The 21,070-nt window shown below is 44.3% G+C and overlaps 1 protein-coding gene across 2 annotated transcripts in view; it reads left to right on the plus strand.

Moving 5' to 3' along the window:
- The first annotated feature begins 1,111 nt into the window (after positions 1-1,111).
- b4galt1l (DP-Gal:betaGlcNAc beta 1,4- galactosyltransferase, polypeptide 1, like) overlaps positions 1,112-21,070 on the plus strand; it is a 62,782-nt gene continuing 42,823 nt past the window's right edge. For both annotated transcript variants that reach the window (XR_013792408.1, XM_079529825.1), the window contains exons 1-2: positions 1,112-2,147; positions 12,162-12,397. Coding sequence is in view for 1 of the 2 variants with exons in the window: in XM_079529825.1 (XP_079385951.1) it covers positions 1,781-2,147; positions 12,162-12,397 (603 nt within the window). In the remaining variant the exon portion in view is untranslated. The remainder of the gene's footprint in view (positions 2,148-12,161; positions 12,398-21,070) is intronic.

The following is a 21,070-nucleotide window of genomic DNA, read 5'->3' on the forward strand; positions in this document are numbered from 1 at the left end:
GTTACCAGCTAATCTCCGGCACCGTTAACCCTGGTCGATGCCAACCTTTGCACACACACTCCCTGGATGCCAACGATGAACCTCTGCCCCAAATCTTCCAGAACGGCCTGTTTTAGTGCCACCAGGAGGCCGACTTTTGAAAAACACATTTTTTTATATTAACCTACTCTACTCCAAAAATCCTGCAAATCGTTACACAGTATCTCTATAGTCATGTGCTCAACACAGATCTGTCCCATATTTCATATTCCATCCTGATTGCCTAACATTGGCTTTCAAAGTTTACAGGATTGGCCCGTTTTGAACAAAAGTCTTCAAATCATGAACCCAGCGTCACCGTGCAATTTACATGAAATCTTTCCTAGTTTACTAGGCTGAGGAATATATCCCACCTTTTTCACATTGGCCTGTTCTAGCACCACCACATTTTTGGAACAAAAGAGAGAGAGAGAGAGAGAGAGAGAGAGAGAGAGAGAGAGAGAGAGAGGAAGAGGGGGAGGAGTAATAGATTTCACAACATTATAAAAGACAATTATAATATACATTTGGGGAACTAATAATCTCTTAACTTGCCCAGTTCAGCTTGTTTAAGGTAGATGGGAGTTTTAAAAATATACATTCACGAACCAGAACAGCTCCCGTGTGGTTTTAAAGTAAGTTATTAATTTTATATTGTAGTATAGTTTTGGACACATGGCTCTGTACCCCATGACACCCCCCCCCCCCCCCCCCCCCCCCTTCCCGGAAGAGCAGACAGCTGCGTCAGACGCTGATTGGTCAAAATGTCACACAGCTGGCGAAGCACAGCCGGAAGATGGACTCTACTACACAATAAAAGCATTGATTTAAAAATAAATATGTATAATATAACCCCCATAATCTGAGAACCCATCGTCAAAAAAACTAAGGAAAAAGAGCGCCCTCTTTTCCTTGAATCAACAAGGTGTCTCGAGAGAGACTCTATAACACCCGGCCCCCGTAATGTTTAAAAGCATTTTTATTTTGAAGTGTGTGAGCGGAAGTGCGGTGTGTTCACTCCGTGCGTTGTTGTTGACTCACACTTGGAAGTTGGCCTGAAGCCAAACAGCCAGAGGACGAAGACAAGAGAACAACCAGAACAGGAGGAAAGTTTCCTTCTTTTTTTTTTTTTTTTTAAACAAACCTCTATAAGTTTCCACAGCTCATGTCAGCATTTTTTTGTGTACAACAACCGTATAATAACGGCGAGGTTTCTTTAATGTGCCTTTTTTGATAACCGTTAACTTTATCAGTTACTTTTCTCCTTTTTTTTTAACCGTTACATCTCCTACCGTTGGTTCGTTGGTTCAGGTTAACTTGCTGGTCGAGTTCCGTAGCAACGATTAGCTTTAACGTTAGCTTAAAAAAAAAAAAAAAAAAAAAAAAAAACGACTTCTAGTAGAAGAAAAAACGAGAAACGAAGCAACTATAGCAACGGAAACAGAGACAACAACATCAATAAATAATATTAATAATAATCATCAGCGTTGTTGGACTTGGACTGGACTGGATGATAATGTGGACATTATGGACTCTGTCTTTTCGGGGGATTTATTGAATAGTATTATCTGTTGTTGGGGAAACAACGATCGAAGCGACCCAAGTTCAGGAAGAGGAAAGTAACGGACGTTTAATTTCACCATTCAAGCGGATGTTTTGACATTTTGACTTCGTTTTTTTATGCGTGTTATATGGACACAATAATAAGACATTTATACGAGGTGATTTGAAGCAGTTATTTGGGGGGGTCAACAGTAACATCATGCCGGTGGGTGGTGGTGGTGGTGGGGGAGACTTCAGCTTGCTCCACAGGACGTGTAAGCTGGTGGTGCTCCTCTGTTTCCTCCACATCTCGGTCACCCTGGTCTTCTACGTCAAGTCTCTGGACATCAGGTTCGCCTTCGTGCCCAACTCTGGGTCCCCTCACACCTCCAAGCCTCCCTCCTCCAACCATGGACCCCCTCAGAACCTCAACACCACCACCACCAAAGACATTAAAAGTGTTATTATTTCGAGCCAAGAAGAAGAAGATACCAAAAAGGAGGAGAATAGCTCTGCAGGAGAGCAACAGAGTGTGGTGGTGACCACCAAGCCTCTTGAGAAATGTCCCGACAACTCTCCTCTCCTGGGTGAGTTTTATTGCTGTACAACAGTCATATATATATATAGTGTACGTACAGTACACAGTGTTCTATCTGTCTGTGACTGTCTCAGGGCTGCCGACATTAGACTGTGAGAACACAGTAGATTTCTTTTTTTGAGGGGTGGGTGGGGGGAGACTCCCCAAGCTGGGGGTCTCTGGACCCTGGAACCCTGTGTTCTGGTGGGAGTTTGATACTTTTTATAAATCAAGCTTGCTTGAGCATCATTGATTGAAAAATCATTGATGGCGGGTACAGTTTCAGCCATTAAAAAAAACCGCATAACCATTCATTATTGAAGTGTATGATTGCATGCACTGCCCAGGCCCCCCCAAAGCAGGGTGGTCTGGGGGTCCCCAAAGCGGGGGGGGGTGTGGGGGTCTTCCCCCAGAAACGTTTTTGAGTGGTGCAAACCACTCCAACAACCAGCTTTGTCTGTATGTTTGTGTACCTGTATACCTACGTGTCCGTGCAAAGGTGAGCATGGTTACTATGGTTAGTGTGTGACGTCACTGACATAGCTGATCAGACTATATAAGACCTTGCACCACTCAGTTCACACGGGTGTGATTTTTTTAATATAGTAGATCAATGGTTTTCAACCTTTTTCATATCAAGGGCCCATTATTTATTCAGCATTTGAGCCACGGACCACCATTTGAAGCCTCTCAGACCCAGCAAAACTAAAGGATATTTGGTTATCATGGACACACAATTCCTAGCTCTGGTCCATAGCTGTAATGCGTTGCGCATTAGAGCTATGGATCAGAGCTACACAATTCCATGCTGTTGGCAAACGTTGATCAAAATAACAATTTCTTCTACATCATCTAATTGTGTACTAGCTTCTTGTAAATTAAGTAATGCAGATGTTTAACAATAATGTAACTCTTGAGAGCGTAAAATGAAACCAAATGGACCCGTATGGGTCCATTTGGTTTCATTTTACACTCTCAAGAGTTAAAGATCTATATAAGGGTCCATATTTGGTTAGCAACTCTCCATCATGTAGCTGGGGACCACCTGGAACCCCCTCCAAGGACCACTGGTGGTCCCCCGGACCACTGGTTGAAGCCCACTGCAGTAGATGTAAGTCCCAGGCTGTGTTCTGGTGAATTTTGGGACTTGGATGATACCAGATCCAGAGAAATGACGATGCAATTCATGCATGTCAAGTTGCAAAATGTGACACAGCTCTGTTTACACAGAGCTTGCTGTAGCCCCTCCAACTGTCTACTTTCCACATAGTTATTTTTGAGGGGCGCTAGCCCCTCCTATGCCCAGCTTTGTGTGTTTGTCTGTTCCCCCATAGCCATGATTTGATTGGCTGAGCATCCCATAGTGATGATTTGATTGGCTGAGCACCCCATAGTGATGATTTTATTGGCTGAGAGCACCCCATAGTGCTGATTTGATTGGCTGAACAATGTACGTAATGAGGATAAAAGGTGAGGACAGGTGTTTTCTTTTTTTGGGGGGGGGCTTTGGTGTATGTGCACAAACTTTGTCCTACACAAACATTACATTCCCATTGACTTGACAACCCGCAACACGCTGTCAGTCTGGCGTTGCCAGAGCCATAGAGTAAGACAGAGTTACGCAAACTCCGTTCACTTCATGGGGCTTCAGTCCAATGGCGGCTCTTCTACATAGACTTCTATTGAGCATGGGGACAACCGGAAGTCCATGGAATGCATTGGAGTCTATGGGCTCGCGCGAGTACGTGGACCACGTGACCGGGCTGTTTTCTGCCCCCTCAATATCGCAACTCTTCTATTAGATGGCTCTGGGCGTTGCAGCCTATTGTGCCCGGACCACTAGGCCGGCTGACTAAAGAGTTTACGTCCCCGTTCTACGGCCCCGGCTGACTACAGAATTTTTTTTAAATGTGTGGTTGAAGTTGTTTGGGGGAGAGTATTGATTTGTTAAGTCAAAGCACACAGTAAAATCAATAACGCAGGAGAGTGTACATGTAAATGTAACCAAATGGACCAGTAAGGGTTCAAGTGGACGAATTAACCCATTTTGACCTGAGATCAGATTCTAAAAATGTCTTCTACATCCTGACAGTTTTCTGAAAAAGCTATGTTTCTATGTCAGTCGTTCTTAGATTTTTCAAAAATAGCAGACCTACAAGCTAGTAGCGCGCCACTCGGTGGCGCGCTACTAGCTTGTAGATCTGCTATTTTTCAATAGCTAAAGCATAACATAATGCTAACACCAAAAGGGGTTCCCGCCCAAAATGGGTTAAATACACATGGTTCTTTCTTTCTTTCTTTCTTTCTTTCTTTCTTTCTTTCTTTCTTTCTTTCTTTCTTTCTTTCTTTCTTTCAGTTCAGTTGCCCACTGAAAGTGTGATGTGTGAGGAAATGCCGTTTGAGGAAATAGAAGTACTGACTGACTATTTGTATGTATTAAATGGAAAGTGTTCTTCCATGCACTGGTGGCATTTAGCAGACGCTCTTAAGTACCACAGACGAATAACAGTCTAAGTCCACACTATTGATCCATAATATATAAATGATAGATAAGGGTTCAGGACAACGAGGCCTTTTCGTGGAGGGGTCAGTCTGAAATTTGGACTTAGACTGTTTTTCGTCTGTGGTACTCATTATTGTTGGTCTGGTCTTGCCGGTCTTGCCACCATGCCTGGCACTGATTCACTATAGTGTACTAAGTGTAGTGTGATGGAAACAAATGACATGTAAATATGGCGGTGGCATTCTGATGTCATGCCAGCTGTCTAGTCTGGTGCAGAGCTTAGAGTATATATGAATAGAGACGGCACCCGGAGGAAACCCTGAGGCGAAATGGACATGGTGGCCGGATTTGGTATTGCAGCGCTGGGCCAAACACATGAACGTGATGACACGTGAACGCTGTTTCATACGTGAACGCGTGCAATGATGGTCAACGGACAGCGCGTTCATGTGTTTGGCCCAATCAATCCCAGAATGCACTCTGTTCCTACCCGGAAGGAGGAGTGAAATCGCCTCATGCGCTTTTGAGCAACTTAATGCAAGTGGATGGGAGGAGAAATCTGGTGCCGTCTCTATTAATATACTCTAAGGTGCAGAGCCATAGAGTAAGACAGGGTTTTACGACAACTCTGTTCACTTCATGGGGCCAGTCCAATGGCGGCTCTTCTACATGGCGACTTCTATTGGCGAATAGGGACACCAGAAGTTTACGGCATACATTGGAGTCTATGGGCTCGCGGGAGTACACAAACCACGTGACCAGGCTGTGTTCTGCCCCCTCAATGTCGTAACTCTGTCTTACTCTATGGCTGCGGTCTGGTGGTGCTCAACCTGAAGACCTGTCTGTCTTACTTTTTTTTTTTAATGAAATGTAATTAGACCGCGTTCAAAGTAGACCGCGTAACAAAACGAATTAAAGTGTACTTGAATTGTGACTCGTGCTGTGAACTGGAGTGTGATGTGCAATTACACACACACACGCACACGCACACACGGTGCTGGTATAATACGGAGCCAGATTCACACGCTCACACACGTTGCATGAGGGTAAAGGTCACCGTATGTGCTATGCAAACCTTTGCACAGATTTGATCTTTTGTTTTACAGCATTGGTGCACACATGGGTGTGACAGACATGATGTCAGGTGGTATGTTCAGATCACATGACGCACCATGCCGTGTATAATCCATACTCGGTTACATCTGATAATCAACACAGTGGCTCAGGAGATAGACCTTCCGCTTAGGAAGAAACTGTGAGGTTCTCGGTTCGATCCCTGTGTGGGCTCCCCCAGAGTCAGTGTCGAAGTGTCCTTGAGCAAGACTCTGAACCCCTAATTGCTCCCGATGTGTAGGTTGGTGCCTTGCATGGTTTCCTCCACCGTCCATCGGTGTATGAATTAATGTGTGTGTGAATGGGTGGATGTAATGCACAATCTGCGTGCGTGCGTGTGTGCGTGCGTGCGTGGCGTGCGTGCGTGCGCGTGTGTGTGTGAATGTAATGCACAATCTATGTAAAGTGCCTTTATATAAGGCACTTATATAAATGCACCAATTACAAAACGAGGCGTTGTGAGCCCCTGTAGTAACTCTGTTAAATACTGCACACAACATTCTGGTGTATAGTACCCGTCTATACTAGAGACTTCTGCAGGGTTTGCTTCAGGGTCCAGCATTAACAGACTCTACCGTTGCATTGAAGAAGCTGAGTTTGGCTTGACGGGGAGGTTGGAGTTCCATACGCTGGCCATTCACTCCCCGTGAACAGTAATGATTCAGTATTTTGGCTAAGCAGTTCTTCTCTCCTCCAGTAAACACACACGCAGTCGCAGATGGCTCCTTATCTTCCCTGTTTACGTTCCCTGCTATGGGAACCGCATTCAGACATAATCATAACTATGTGGGCGGCAGTGGCTTAGGGACAGAGCGGTCGATGGGAACCGCAAGGTTCCCAGTTTGATCCCTGTGGGCTCCCCCAGAGTTAGTGTTAGGTTCCCAGTTTGATCCCTGTGGGCTCCCCCAGAGTTAGTGTTAGGTTCCCAGTTTGATCCCTGTGGGCTCCCCCAGAGTTAGTGTTAGGTTCCCAGTTTGATCCCTGTGGGCTCCCCCAGAGTTAGTGTTAGGTTCCCAGTTTGATCCCTGTGGGCTCCCCCAGAGTTAGTGTTAGGTTCCCAGTTTGATCCCTGTGGGCTCCCCCAGAGTTAGTGTTAGGTTCCCAGTTTGATCCCTGTGGGCTCCCCCAGAGTTAGTGTTAGGTTCCCAGTTTGATCCCTGTGGGCTCCCCCAGAGTTAGTGTTAGGTTCCCAGTTTGATCCCTGTGGGCTCCCCCAGAGTTAGTGTTAGGTTCCCAGTTTGATCCCTGTGGGCTCCCCCAGAGTTGGTGTTAGGTTCCCAGTTTGATCCCTGTGGGCTCCCCCAGAGTTGGTGTTAGGTTCCCAGTTTGATCCCTGTGGGCTCCCCCAGAGTTAGTGTTAGGTTCCCAGTTTGATCCCTGTGGGCTCCCCCAGAGTTAGTGTTAGGTTCCCAGTTTGATCCCTGTGGGCTCCCCCAGAGTTAGTGTTAGGTTCCCAGTTTGATCCCTGTGGGCTCCCCCAGAGTTAGTGTTAGGTTCCCAGTTTGATCCCTGTGGGCTCCCCCAGAGTTAGTGTTAGGTTCCCAGTTTGATCCCTGTGGGCTCCCCCAGAGTTAGTGTTAGGTTCCCAGTTTGATCCCTGTGGGCTCCCCCAGAGTTATTGTCGAAGTGTCCTTGAGCAAGACTCTAATTGCTCCCGATGTGCAGGTTGTATGAATGTCAGTGTGTGAATGGGTGAATGTAATGGGTGAATGTAATGCACAATCTATGTAAAACGCCTTGGATAAAGGCGCTATATATACATATGCACCATTTACCATTACCCCTCCCCCCGTGACGTGACGTTGTGAGCTTGCATATCTGCTAATTTCAGAGCACAACCAAACATAAAACCACTTGTCTTTTAGTTCTACTGGATCTTTTCTCCACTAGTCTCTCCCTGACATTTTTAAGTCTAGTTTTTGTTTGTTGAAAGAGGTCTCAGCATAGTCTTAGTTTTAGTCATCATAGCTTAGTTTTTGGTTTGTTTTTATTTAGTTTTTCTGACTTTTCGTCAGTGAAAAAAGGTAGTGGACGAACATTTTTTCATAGTTTAGTTTTTTATAGTTTAGTTTTCACAGTTTGTAGTTACATACAGTATTGCACATACTTTAACTTTACATATACCAATGGTTCCCAAAGTGGGGTCCGGTCCTTGAGGGAGTTCCAGGGGGGTCAGCTAAATGATAGTTTGTAACCAAATGGACCCTTATGGGTCTGTAACTCAGAGAGTGTACAAATGGAACCATTTATTGGCCCAGAGATAGAAATGCCATTCAATTAGGCCGTAGCCTAATTCGGGTCAAACCGGGGGCCCTAGAGCCTTAAAAATGTTTCCTTATGGGGGTCCTTGGCATGTATTTCCAAATGGGGGTCTGTGGGCTAATTAGTGTCATTTTGTGGGTCCAAATTTTGTGGGGAACCAAACAGTATAGTTGACATACTTTAGTTACATACTAACAAACTAAAAATGTAACATCTGTAGTCTAGCTCAGTGAGATGGTCTGCTCTATATGTGATATTTATAAAGTTTAACATCTGTAGTCTAGCCGTGAGATGGTCTGTTCTAGTTGTTGATATTTCAGCATTTTGGTTAGAAAGGCTTCCTCCAGGCTGTAGTCAAAGGTACAGCCGACCTCGAGCTGTCTATGGTTTTCATTTTCAGCAAAGACATCAGGGCTGTTAGCTGAAATGAGAGAGCACTAACACACGTCATCATTGCACGCACGCGCACACACACACACACACACACACACACACACACACACACACACACACACACACACACACACACACACACACACACACACACACACACACACACACACACAGCGGTGACAAAAATGGAGCCCTTGGTCTGGTCCATGTGAAAGTTTAGATTTTCTTTTTAATGCACCTTTTGTAATGTTCTTATTTTGATCATAATTCAAATCTCCAGGCTTTCTTCACAGACACTGATTTACTAGAACACTATGTATGGCACATTAGGAGTCCAACTAGTACTAGTGGTTCTCAAATGTTTCATTTGCAAGGACCCCCTTAGCTCTGAGAGTGTGTGTACACATGGAACCAATTCGGTCCATTTGGTTCCATTTGTACACCCACAGAGTTACAGACATGTCACTGTCATTCAGGGCTATCTCTTTTCTGGTAATTCTCATTTTGTATGTCCGTGACAAAATTAGAAATTTGAAAAAATATGTCCACCACAATTAAGCCACCATGGTGATGATGATGACCCCTGCCTGGAGTTACTACTGTAGCCCCAAAATGAAGAGCACTCATTTAAGTACAATTCAATACTAAATCAGAATAGTCCGGCAGTCGAGGTCGACGGGTGGGAAATTTGGTATATAGTCTTTTTTTATTGGCCTAAAATATTGTCTATATACATACGTACATTCATCAATCCACTTGCTGACCGGCTGTCGGTATTGGGCAATTTTTTACAGGGGTTTCTTGTGACCCTACCATTAACATCCTATGGCAGGCAAAATTGTCAACAATGTCAAACTTTCCTTTTGCTTTAAGTAGCATGTGACATGTCAAACTAGGGGGGTTTCATGATTCTGAATCCATTCCAATCATTAGTTTTGCACAAAGAACACTCCTTGGGCTAATGTGCTGACCTCATCACATTTGTCATGACGTCTATGGCTGTTTTTAGCAAAACTAATGATTGGAATGGATTCAGAATCATGAAAACCCCCCTAGTCACATGCTACTTAAAGCAAAAGGAAAGTTTGACATTTTTTCCTGCCATAGGATGATAATGGTAGGGTCACAAGAAACCCCTATACAAAAAATTCTCAAATCAACAACAATGGAAATGCTGTTGATTTGAGCTGTCTAGAATTTAATTTACGACCTAATTTCTAACCAACCACATAATACTGTTTCATGATCTCAATAGTTCACGGGTAAGTTAATGATCAAATTAATCATTTTTAATTTGCATAATTCCTTATTTTATGGTGAAAAAGAAAAACAATAACAATAATGTATTTTCCATAATAAAATAGACATGCCATTTGCTACACAAACAATGTAACAAAATAAGACCACTTCCCTCCAGCTTTTTTTTTTATATATCACCCCGTGCCTCTTGTTGCTCATTCATCTGGAATGTGTGTGCGTGTGTGCATGCATGTGTGTGTGCGTGCGTGAGTGTGCGTGCGTGCGACCGCGTGTGACTGTGTGCGTGTAAAGTGTAAACCTGGCAGTGAACATCAGCTCCCAGAGGCTTTAGTAAACGTGTACTGTGCATGTAAAGTGTAAACCTGGCATTGAACACAGCTCCCAGAGGCTTTAGTAAACCTGTAAACCTGGCAGTGAACATCAGCTCCCAGAGGCTTTAGTAAACGTGTACTGTGCATGTAAAGTGTAAACCTGGCATTGAACACAGCTCCCAGAGGCTTTAGTAAAGTCAAGTGTAAACCTGGCAGTGAACACAGCTCCCAGAGGCTTTAGTAAAGTCAAGTGTAAACCTGGCAGTGAACATCAGCTCCCAGAGGCTTTAGTAAAGTGTAAACCTGGCAGTGAACACGGCTCCCAGAGGCTTTAGTAAACGTGTACTATGCATGTAAAGTGTAAACCTGGCAGTGAACATCAGCTCCCAGAGGCTTTAGTAAAGTGTAAACCTGGCAGTGAACACAGCTCCCAGAGGCTTTAGTAAAGTCAAGTGTAAACCTGGCATTGAACACAGCTCCCAGAGGCTTTAGTAAAGTCAAGTGTAAACCTGGCAGTGAACACAGCTCCCAGAGGCTTTAGTAAAGTGTAAACCTGGCAGTGAACACAGCTCCCAGAGGCTTTAGTAAAGTGTAAACCTGGCAGTGAACACAGCTCCCAGAGGCTTTAGTAAAGTGTAAACCTGGCAGTGAACACAGCTCCCAGAAGCTTTAGTAAAGTGTAAACCTGGCAGTGAACACAGTGAACACAGCTCCCAGAGGCTTTAGTAAACGTGAACACAGTGAACACAGCTCCTAGAGGCTTTAGTAAACGTGAACACAGTGGACACAGCTCCCAGAGGCTTTAGTAAATGTCAACACGGATCCCAGAGGCTTTAGTAAACGTGTACTTGGAAATTAGGGACACGTCGACCGTCTCTGACAGACAAAGACCCGTTACTTTTCTTCATTTCAGTTTCAGTGATACGTTTTATTCTATCTAGACGGATGTTGCTTCCTGCATTTGAGTGTTTACATTAATAACACTTTTTTTGGCGTGTAGCCCATTTAAACACTAAGGCACTTAAACACTAAGGCTACTCCTTCAATGACTGCACGTGTTGTGAAATAGACTAGATTTAAGAGCACTGTTTCCCCGAACGGAGGGTCAATAGCAGATCTACAGGCTCACAATGCTAAAAATGCCCGAAAAGCATATAGGACTGAAGTGGTTCATGTATGTTTTGTAATAATAATCTAAATCGACAAAGTAACTAGTAGCTAAAGTTTTCAAACACATGGTAGTGGAGTAAAAAGTACAATATATTTGCCCCTGAGATGTAGTGGAATAGAAGTAAAACATATTGGAAGTTGGAAATACTCAAATAAAATGCCTCAAAATGGTGCAAAATAGTACAGTACAGTACTTAATTAAGTAAAATGTACTTTGTTACTTTACACCACTTTCCAAATCTCTCTCTGACCTGAAGGACTTTCACCTCTGTTCCACATGCAGCTCTGCTGTTTGCTTGTTTGGTTCATGGTTGATTGATTGATTGATTGCCGTGTTGGATGTTTAGAAACAGGACGTGCATTTAATTCAAGAGGAATCATATGGCTGCAAAGTCATTAAATGTTTATAACAAATAATATCTACTGTATGTATGCATGAATGAATGAATGAATGAATGAATTTATCTTTATTTTTGTGTCTTCCCCTTATGGGATTATAAGACACCAAAAAAAAAAAAAAACAATATCAAATTTACTTTCCCACACAGAAACTACACAACATATTAATGTATGTAATTACGATATACACACACAACATAACTATAATTAAAGGCATTTGAAATGTGCAGCAAAAAGAGCTGATCTACAAGATCGGCTATATTTTCGGAGAGTGACACCTGTCCTGCACACAACCAAACATAAAATGACTTGCCTTTTAGTTCTACTGGATCTCTTCTCCACTAGTCTCTCCCTCCCTATAACATTTTAATCTAGTTTGTATTGGTTGCCGAAATTGTCAGTCTATTTAGTCATAGTTTTAGTCATTGCGTAGTTTTATTTCGTTGTTATTCAGTTTCCGTCACTGTAGAAAGATGGTTGACGGACATTTTTTTAATACTGTTCCCGTCTCTCTCTCTCTCCCTCTCTCTCTCTCGCCCTCCCTCCCTCTCTCTCTCGCCCTCCCTCCCTCTCTCTCTCCCGTGACGGTGGTGCGTTTGATGTCGCGTCCCAGTGGGCCCCCTGCGGGTGGAGTTCGGCTTCACGCTGGCACTGGAGCAGATGGCACGGGACAACCCGCGCGTGGAGGCGGGGGGGCGCTACCGCCCCGCCGACTGCCTGGCCCGCCACAAGGTGGCGCTGATCATCCCCTTCAGGAACCGAGAGGAGCACCTGAAGTACTGGCTCTACTACCTGCACCCAATACTGCAGAGACAGCAGCTGGACTACGGAGTCTACGTTATTAACCAGGTACCATAAACCCTACCCTAACCCTACTCCCTAAACCCTACCCGAGTACCCTACCCTAACCCTACCCCCTAAACACTAACCCTAACCCCATCCTGCAGCACCAGCAGCTGGACTACGGAGTCTACGTTATTAACCAGGTACCATAAACCCTACCCTAGTACCCTACCCTAACCCTACCCCCTAAACCCTACCCTAGTACCCTACCCCCTAAACACTAACCCTAACCCCATCCTGCAGCACCAGCAGCTGGACTACGGAGTCTACGTTATTAACCAGGTACCATAAACCCTACCCTAGTACCCTACCCTAACCCTACCCCCTAAACACTAACCCTAACCCCATCCTGCAGCACCAGCAGCTGGACTACGGAGTCTACGTTATTAACCAGGTACCCTAAACCCTACTCTAGTACCCTACCCTAACCCTACCCCCTAAACACTAACCCTAACACCATCCTGCAGCACCAGCAGCTGGACTACGGAGTCTACGTTATTAACCAGGTACCCTAAACCCTACTCTAGTACCCTACCCTAACCCTACCCCCTAAACACTAACCCTAACACCATCCTGCAGCACCAGCAGCTGGACTACGGAGTCTACGTTATTAACCAGGTACCCTAAACCCTACTCTAGTACCCTACCCTAACCCTACCCCCTAAACACTAACCCTAACACCATCCTGCAGCAGCTGGACTACGGAGTCTACGTTATTAACCAGGTACCATAAACCCTACTCTAGTACCCTACCCTAACCCTACCCCCTAAACACTAACCCTAACACCATCCTGCAGCACCAGCAGCTGGACTACGGAGTCTACGTTATTAACCAGGTACCCTAAACCCTACTCTAGTACCCTACCCTAACCCTACCCCCTAAACACTAACCCTAACCCCATCCTGCAGCACCAGCAGCTGGACTACGGAGTCTACGTTATTAACCAGGTACCCTAAACCCTACCCTAGTACCCTACCCTAACACTAACCCTAACACCATCCTGCAGCACCAGCAGCTGGACTACGGAGTCTACGTTATTAACCAGGTACCCTAAACCCTACCCTAGTACCCTACCCTAACCCTACCCCCTAAACACTAACCCTAACACCATCCTGCAGCACCAGCAGCTGGACTACGGAGTCTACGTTATTAACCAGGTACCCTAAACCCTACCCTAGTACCCTACCCTACCGTTAACCCATTTAGGCCTGACGTCGCTCTGAAACAATATATATTCAAAGATTTGCGCTGCATTTTCACGATTTTTCAAAAATATCAGCAGAATAGCAGACCTACAAGCTCGTAGCTTGTAGATCTGATATTTTTCAATAGATGAAGTATAACATAATGCTTAGTTAAAACACCAAAAGGGGTTCCCGTTCAGAATGGATTAAACCTAAACTCTACCCTCTACACCAGGGGTTCCCAAACTGTGGTGCACAAACACCCTAGGGGGGTGCCTGATATAAAAAAGGTTTTGCCCCTGAGACCTGACTACGGATAAGCGGTTGAAGATGGATGGATACATTATGTTCTAGATTTTGTTTTTACACACCATTATAATGTTTTTAGTTTGATCCTAAGGCCACATTGCTGAATGTCAATTCTCCAGGTTTTCTTCAGAACAAGTATGACACTGATTTACTACGACACTATACGGCATAGTAGGAGCCCAACTAATGTTGTACTAGTACTAGGGATGGAGCTCGAAACACCATACCTGGAGAAAAAAAAAAGATAACAATCTTATTGAGTACAATCAATTACAATTTACAATTTAGGCATTTAGCAGACGCTCTTCATCCAGAGCGACTTACATTAAGCAAGAACAAAAAGCATGGGAATACATCACATATGTAAAATGCATTTATCGCGAAACATGCGTAAGCTAAGAACGTGACTAGAACATATCTATATAATGACACTATACATATAAACTATAACTAGAACATATCTATATAATGACACTATACATATAAACTATACATATATGCTATGCTATGCTGTACATATATACTATGAAGTGCTATGACTACATACAATGCACTTATTGTGCTGTCTACATGACATGCTATAAGTCTGTTTCAAATGCTATATAAGTCTAAGAAGTGCTGTCTAAGGGGGGTAGGGTAAGTGCTATGGGCCATGATGGAGTCTGAAAAGGTAGGTTTTCAGACTACGGCGGAAGATCGGGAGTGATGCTGCAGTTCTGATTGCAACGGGAAGTGCATTCCACAGTTTTGGGGCAAGAAGGGAGAAGAGTTTGGGACGTGTGGAGCGTTGTCCCGGCGTTTTTAGTGAGGGTACTTCCAGCTTCCCTGAGTACCAAGGTATCAATAAGCTTTGAGCTTATCAAGCCTGTTATGGAGCATAGCGGCCCATGACGTGACATCGATCTTATTGAGTACCAAGGTATCGATAAGCTTTGAGCTTATCAAGCCTGTTATGGAGCATAGCGGCCCATGACGTGACATCATGCTTAACCCATTTAGACCTGAGGACGACTTTACAAATGTCTTCTAAATCCTGACAGTTTTCAGAAAAACCTGTGTTTCTATGTCAGTGGTTCTCAAACATTTTCTCGTGAAGGACCCCCGGAAATATATAGGAAATTGGCCACCGACCCCCATCTGAAAATATGTAGTTCCAGGGACCCCCCATAAGCAAAGATTTGAGTTAAAAACGCTCTGAAAGAATATATATTCAAACATTTGCGACACATTTTCAAAAATAGCTAAAGTAGCGCTGCCCGGGCTAACAGAATTACGCTTGTGACGGTACACACATTAACCAGTTAACAGTTTCTTCAATATTAGTTTCAAACGTTCAATTCCCTTCAGTCTGTTAGAAAAGTGCTGTATTTGAAGGACCCAGTAAGAGATACTGCATGGTTCTGTTCAGTCTCCCGTCTTTCCACAAAATAATATAAAATGCTTGAAAAATCCCATGTTTCTATGTCAGTCGTTCTCATACATTTTCATGTCAAGGACTCCCAAAAATATATGTATTTGGCCACCGACTCCCATCTGAAAATGTGTTATTCCAGAAGCAAAGCTTTGAGTTAAAAACGTTCACTGTGAAAGAATATATATTCAAAGATTTGCGCCTCATTTTCACGCTTTTTCAAAAATAGAAGACCTACAAGCTCGTAGCGCGGCACTCGGTGCTGCACTATGAGCTTGTAGATCTGCTATTTTTCAATGCTTAAAACACCAAAAGGGGTTCCCGTCCAAAATGGGTTAAGTTATTGAAGTTCCTTTTGCACACTCAGAGTCTCCATATATGGGTATAAAGTGACACAGACAGTGACGAGACAGACCTCGCTCACGTCTCTCCCGTTGTCCCGAAAACACTGAACAAGAAAATTATGTTGATAATTAGCTGACAGTCAAGGCTAGAGGTCAGTGCCTTGCTCAAGAACATGGTGTTATCAGCTTGTGTTTTGACCACACTAATATGATCACTAACCATTAAACCAACACATTACCACTACAGGAACACCCGCACGCACGCACGCACGCACGCACGCACGCACGCACGCACGCACGCACGCACGCACTTGTAATCTAATGTCCACCTCGAGTAGATTCACAATCTCCCTCTCTCCTAGATATTTTCTAATAACAGTAACAACAATATTATGTATTATGATGGTTATTATCTACAAGGACACAGAAGGGAGGAGGCTGTACAGTGTTTGAGATATTTCCTGTTTCTTAGCCTTGAGATATTGAACTGTGTGTGTGTTCGTGTTTGAGATATTTCCTGTTTCTTAGCCTTGAGATATTGAAGTGTGTGTGTGTGTGTGTGTGTGTGTGTGTGTGTGTGTGTGTGTGTGTGTGTGTGTGTGTGTGTGTGTGTGTGTGTGTGTGTGTGTGTGTGTGTGTGTGTGTGTGTGTGTGTGTGTGTGTGTGTGTGTGTGTGTGTGTGTGTGTGTGTGTGTGTGTGTGTGTGTGTGTGTCATGTGCTGAAATGTAGGCATTTACAGTGATGTAAATAGGTTTTCAATGTAATGAGTCCCGGGATGCAGGGGTGGTCTTTTAGATGAGTCCCAGGGACATTTGATGAGTCCCACTTCAGCGACGTTTAAGAGTCATATTTTGCCATTTTTACAAATTGCAGCATTTAACTCCCATTTCATCTTATATGGTTATAATGTGGTTATATTCATGTAGAAAACGAAGAAGAAATTATTATTATAACTAAAGCTAGCAAAATAAATTATAATAAAAAAAAACCTCTACATTCATACTACATACATATTTCATATGATTTTGGCTATATGAAATCTATAATAATTCTGCCAGTTTTAACTGTTAATAAATCTTTATGTTGTTTTCATGACACATTACACAATACATACAAAATAAAAATGAATGCTACAAAACTAACCTGGAGATTAAGTAGAAGCAGTCATGGAGGAGGTAGGCTGTGCACAGCAGCACACATCATCATCATTAGCAGATGATGATGTTAGATTTAGAAAATAGGGTTGCTAATATTTTTTGTTGCCCTGCAGTTGGCTTTGGCACTTCTTTTTTTGGGGGGTGGGGGCATGTTAATGTGTGGTGGCACCGGTCCACAACGCACAACATACAACAGTGTCGGCGTTTGTTACAGTACACAATGTGTGTTTCCCATTCAATCGGGTCTACTCTGTTTGTCATGCTCAAAAATGTTCGCCTGTCTTTCTGTCGGAGGCAGCGCCGTGTAGATGAGAGAGTTGCGACAACCGCGTTCACTGTTTATTCACGGAGCTTCATGAGTCACTGAACGGTATGTTGTCGTCACTCTCTCTCTCTAAACGGCTCTGGTCTCCAGGCTGCGCTCCGCTCAGCGCTCGACTCTGAGCAAGATGGCGGCGCCCGTCAGACTGTGTTGTTGTTAACTTACAAACTAGTGGTTCTACAACGAGTCCTACGTGGATTTTATCGTTTATAACGTAGGATGAGGTCGCATGCGGCCATGCAAAATTATCGTGTCCGTAGATTATTTGTTTTACCGCATTTTTTTCCGCGATTTTTATTTCTCACGTGGATTATTATTACTGTACACTGAGTACAGTAGTGCATCCCGTGGACGCACGCATGTTTTTGAAGTGCGGCCCAAAACTATAAAGTGCGTTTTGGGACGCAAAACGCACCCTATTTACATCACTGCATTTATCAGATGCTCTTAATCCAGAGCGATTTACAGTAAGCAAGAACAACACATGGTGATACATCAAACACATTGAAATATTCATCAAGGATCATAAGTAAGAATCTAACATCCGTCTAACAGTAGAATATATGTACAGTGAAACTACGAAACTACGCTATAGAGTGCTATGTCTACATAAATTGCTATCTAAATTACATACGTTTAGCCTTTGCATACGCCTGTAAGGTCATTGAGGCCTTATAAGGTCTGGAAAATGAGTAAGACAGAGTTACGACATTCAGGGGGCAGAAAACCGAGCGCCCGAACGCCGTTCATGCAGCCTGGAGAGGGACACGCTGGAGTTGGAAATACATTGTTTCCAACGAGGGCGGTGCAAATGAGAGCAATTTTAGGCATGTGTGCAACATGACAACTGTTTTAAAGTATTGTACAGTTACAACTAATGTCTCTGTAATGTTTATGCTGTAGTATTACTAAAAATAACAACCTAAAATAAAGGGATTTAAGATCATTCAAGCTGGGCTGTTTTGCCTGAGTCCAATGCATTTCTGCCAACTCCCGGTCCAGGACTTGTCCCTATTCGCAATGCTCTTCGCCAACAGAAGTCTATGTAGAAGAGCCGCCATTGGACTGAAGCCCCATGAAGTGAACAGAGTTGTTGTAACTCTGTCTTACTCTATGGCTCTGGAATCAGGTCCGTTGTTGGTCGTTCACACACGTAGTGACAGCAGAATGTCTGTACGGGCCCAGGACTGGGACCGGGCTCGGGCTCCAGTCCCCACACAGACCCCAGCAGAATGTCTGTACGGGCCCAGGACTGGGACCGGGCTCGGGCTCCAGTCCCCACACAGACCCCGTTTTATATTAGGTTGTTTTTTCTCATGCAGTGTGTTTCACCCAGCCGTCCCTGGAGCACTGTGGGCATGTCTGGGCATGTCCGCTTCCTGCTGTCGCTGCACAGTCACGTGACAACAACACCGTGCACGCACGCACGCACGCTCGCACGCACGTACGCACGTACGTACGTACACACGCACGCACGCACGCACATGCAGCACAGAGGAACACACGCACTCGCACAAACACGCACACACAGCACAGAGGAGCGCACACACCAACAGCCACACACAAAAGTTGCGACCGTGGGATCTCCAAGCAGTCACAAATCCTGCAGGAAACTCTGAAGCTTGGAAGCAGCAGTTTAATTTAATTAGCACTATTAACAAACGAGCCAGTTGGTTTTGTACAGTGCAGAAAATGTGCTGTAAGTGTTCTTAATCTTGACTCATTGTTGTGGGTTTGTTTTTAGAGTGCGAGAGACACAGCTGACAGCGGCTGTGCGCTAGAAAAGCTGTCGGGCTTCGGGCCGGGTTCGAGTACCAGCAGGAACGGAGGCTAGGGGAGGCTTAAGCGTTATTCATAGTCTGGATTTTCGGTGGTGAGGTGACCACCGAACTACAACATGACGTCACTGAGCCGCGGTGAAGAGCAAACCACCGCCCCAGCCCTTCTTTCTGTTTTTACTCACCACCACTCAACGTCATTTCAGCTCCGGTGGTCACCTCACCACCGGAGCGGTGGTCACCTCACCACCAAATGCTCTAGAATGACTGATATGACACGGATGCTGTTTAGTTCCAGGGTTGAATGCATTAAGCGGGTTCAGTCTAAAGGTGTGTCTGAGGACAAACATCAGTCATCACATGACACACCGCGCAGCGTTTGTCTTCATGTTTGTCTATATATTTACATCATAAGCAGTTGAGCACACACACTATCATGACATACTGCTAAACAAACACACACACACACAATGACACACCGCTGAGCGCACACACACGCACGCACGCACGGACACACACACACACACACACAATGACACACCGCTGAACGCACGCACGCACGCACGCACGCACGCACGCACGCACGCACGCACGCACGCACGCACGCACGCACACACACACCGCTGAACAGAACAAACACAGTGACACAATCAGCAAACATCACAGCTCCTCTGCAGGCCAGGTGTAGCAGAGTGGCAGGTGTAGCAGAGTGGCAGGTGTAGCAGAGTGGCAGGTGTAGCAGAGTGACTCACACCCTGATGGCCTAACATCACACAGCAGGGCTGGCACTGCTCATATTCAATTTCAATTCGATTCACAGGTGCTTTATTGGCATGAGAAAACAATGCCAAAGCAAGTGTCACAATATAATAAACAGTTGAAAATGTTGAGTATATGCAGTTGGAGGGGGTAGAGCATTGAGTAAACAGAGCTATGTCACATTGCATCGTTATAAAGCTTTTTGGAAACAAATAGCAGCAATTGTTGCAGTCACTTTGGGACAAATAGCATTTGCATTTGTATTCTACAAAAACACCTCAGATTTAAGATCTGTTTAGAGGTAGCAGCTCTGTTTACATGTGCAGTAGGTCTACTTGGTACAGATAGTAGTCCTTAGGGTGCTTGGATTCCATTGGCTAACCTTCTTTTGTCACAACAGTTCATATTCTACTCAATAATGCATTCAGTCAACCTCCTCGACATCCCCGACACAAAGAAACCAACCCCGGGCTGCACCCTCCCTGCCTATGGAACTCACTCCCAGCTCACACACAATTTACAATTTAGGCATTTATCAGACGCTCTTAATCCAGAGTGACTTACAGTAAGCAAGAAGAACAACACATGGTAATACATCAATTACATAAATAATAGTCATCAAGGAGGATCATAAGCAAGCTGAGAAACTAACATCTGTCTAATAGTAGAATATCTGTACAATGAAACTACGGTATGATGAGTATAGACTCTAGTGCTATGTCTAGTTGTCTAAATGTCTACACATGCTATCTAAATTACATACTGTAAGTTCAGCCTTTGCATACGCCCAGTGCAAGGTCGTCGAGGCTAGGGCAAGTGCTACAGGCAGGTGCTACGGGCTAAGATGGAGTCTGAAGAGGTGGTTTTTCAGACTACGGCGGAAGATTGGGAGTGAGTTTGCAGTTCTGATTACAATGAGGAGTTCATTCCATAGTTTTGGAGCCAGACCCAGTGTTTTTAGTGAAGGTTCTGCCAGCCTCCCTGACTGTGTTGGCTGATCTGAGTGTGCGGGTGGGTTTGTAGGGTCCGATCAGACCTTGAAGATATGGGTGTGCCGGCTCACAACACGTCACAAATCGTCGATTTTTAGATTGAATTATATTCTGCCTTATTTGCAGAGTATATTATTGTAGTCCGGCAGCCTTCTTTTGTTTAAAGTGGGAAATTTGGTATATAGTCTTTTTTTATTGGCCTAAAATATTGTCTATATACATACATTCATGAATCCACTTGCTGACCGGCTGTTCGTATTGGACAATTTATTTTTTCATTAACACCTTGGAGGCCCGGGGCGGAGTTCTCCGTCCAAGTTCAAGGTCATGGTCAAGTGCCCAAGCCGGAGATTGATAAATAGGACGGAGATTAATGATAACAAAACCGTTCACATCGCTCTAGAGCCTTGGAGCGCTTGTT

This window comes from Electrona antarctica, assembly GCF_951216825.1.
Source record: "Electrona antarctica genome assembly, chromosome: 19".
Classification (NCBI taxonomy): domain Eukaryota; kingdom Metazoa; phylum Chordata; class Actinopteri; order Myctophiformes; family Myctophidae; genus Electrona; species Electrona antarctica.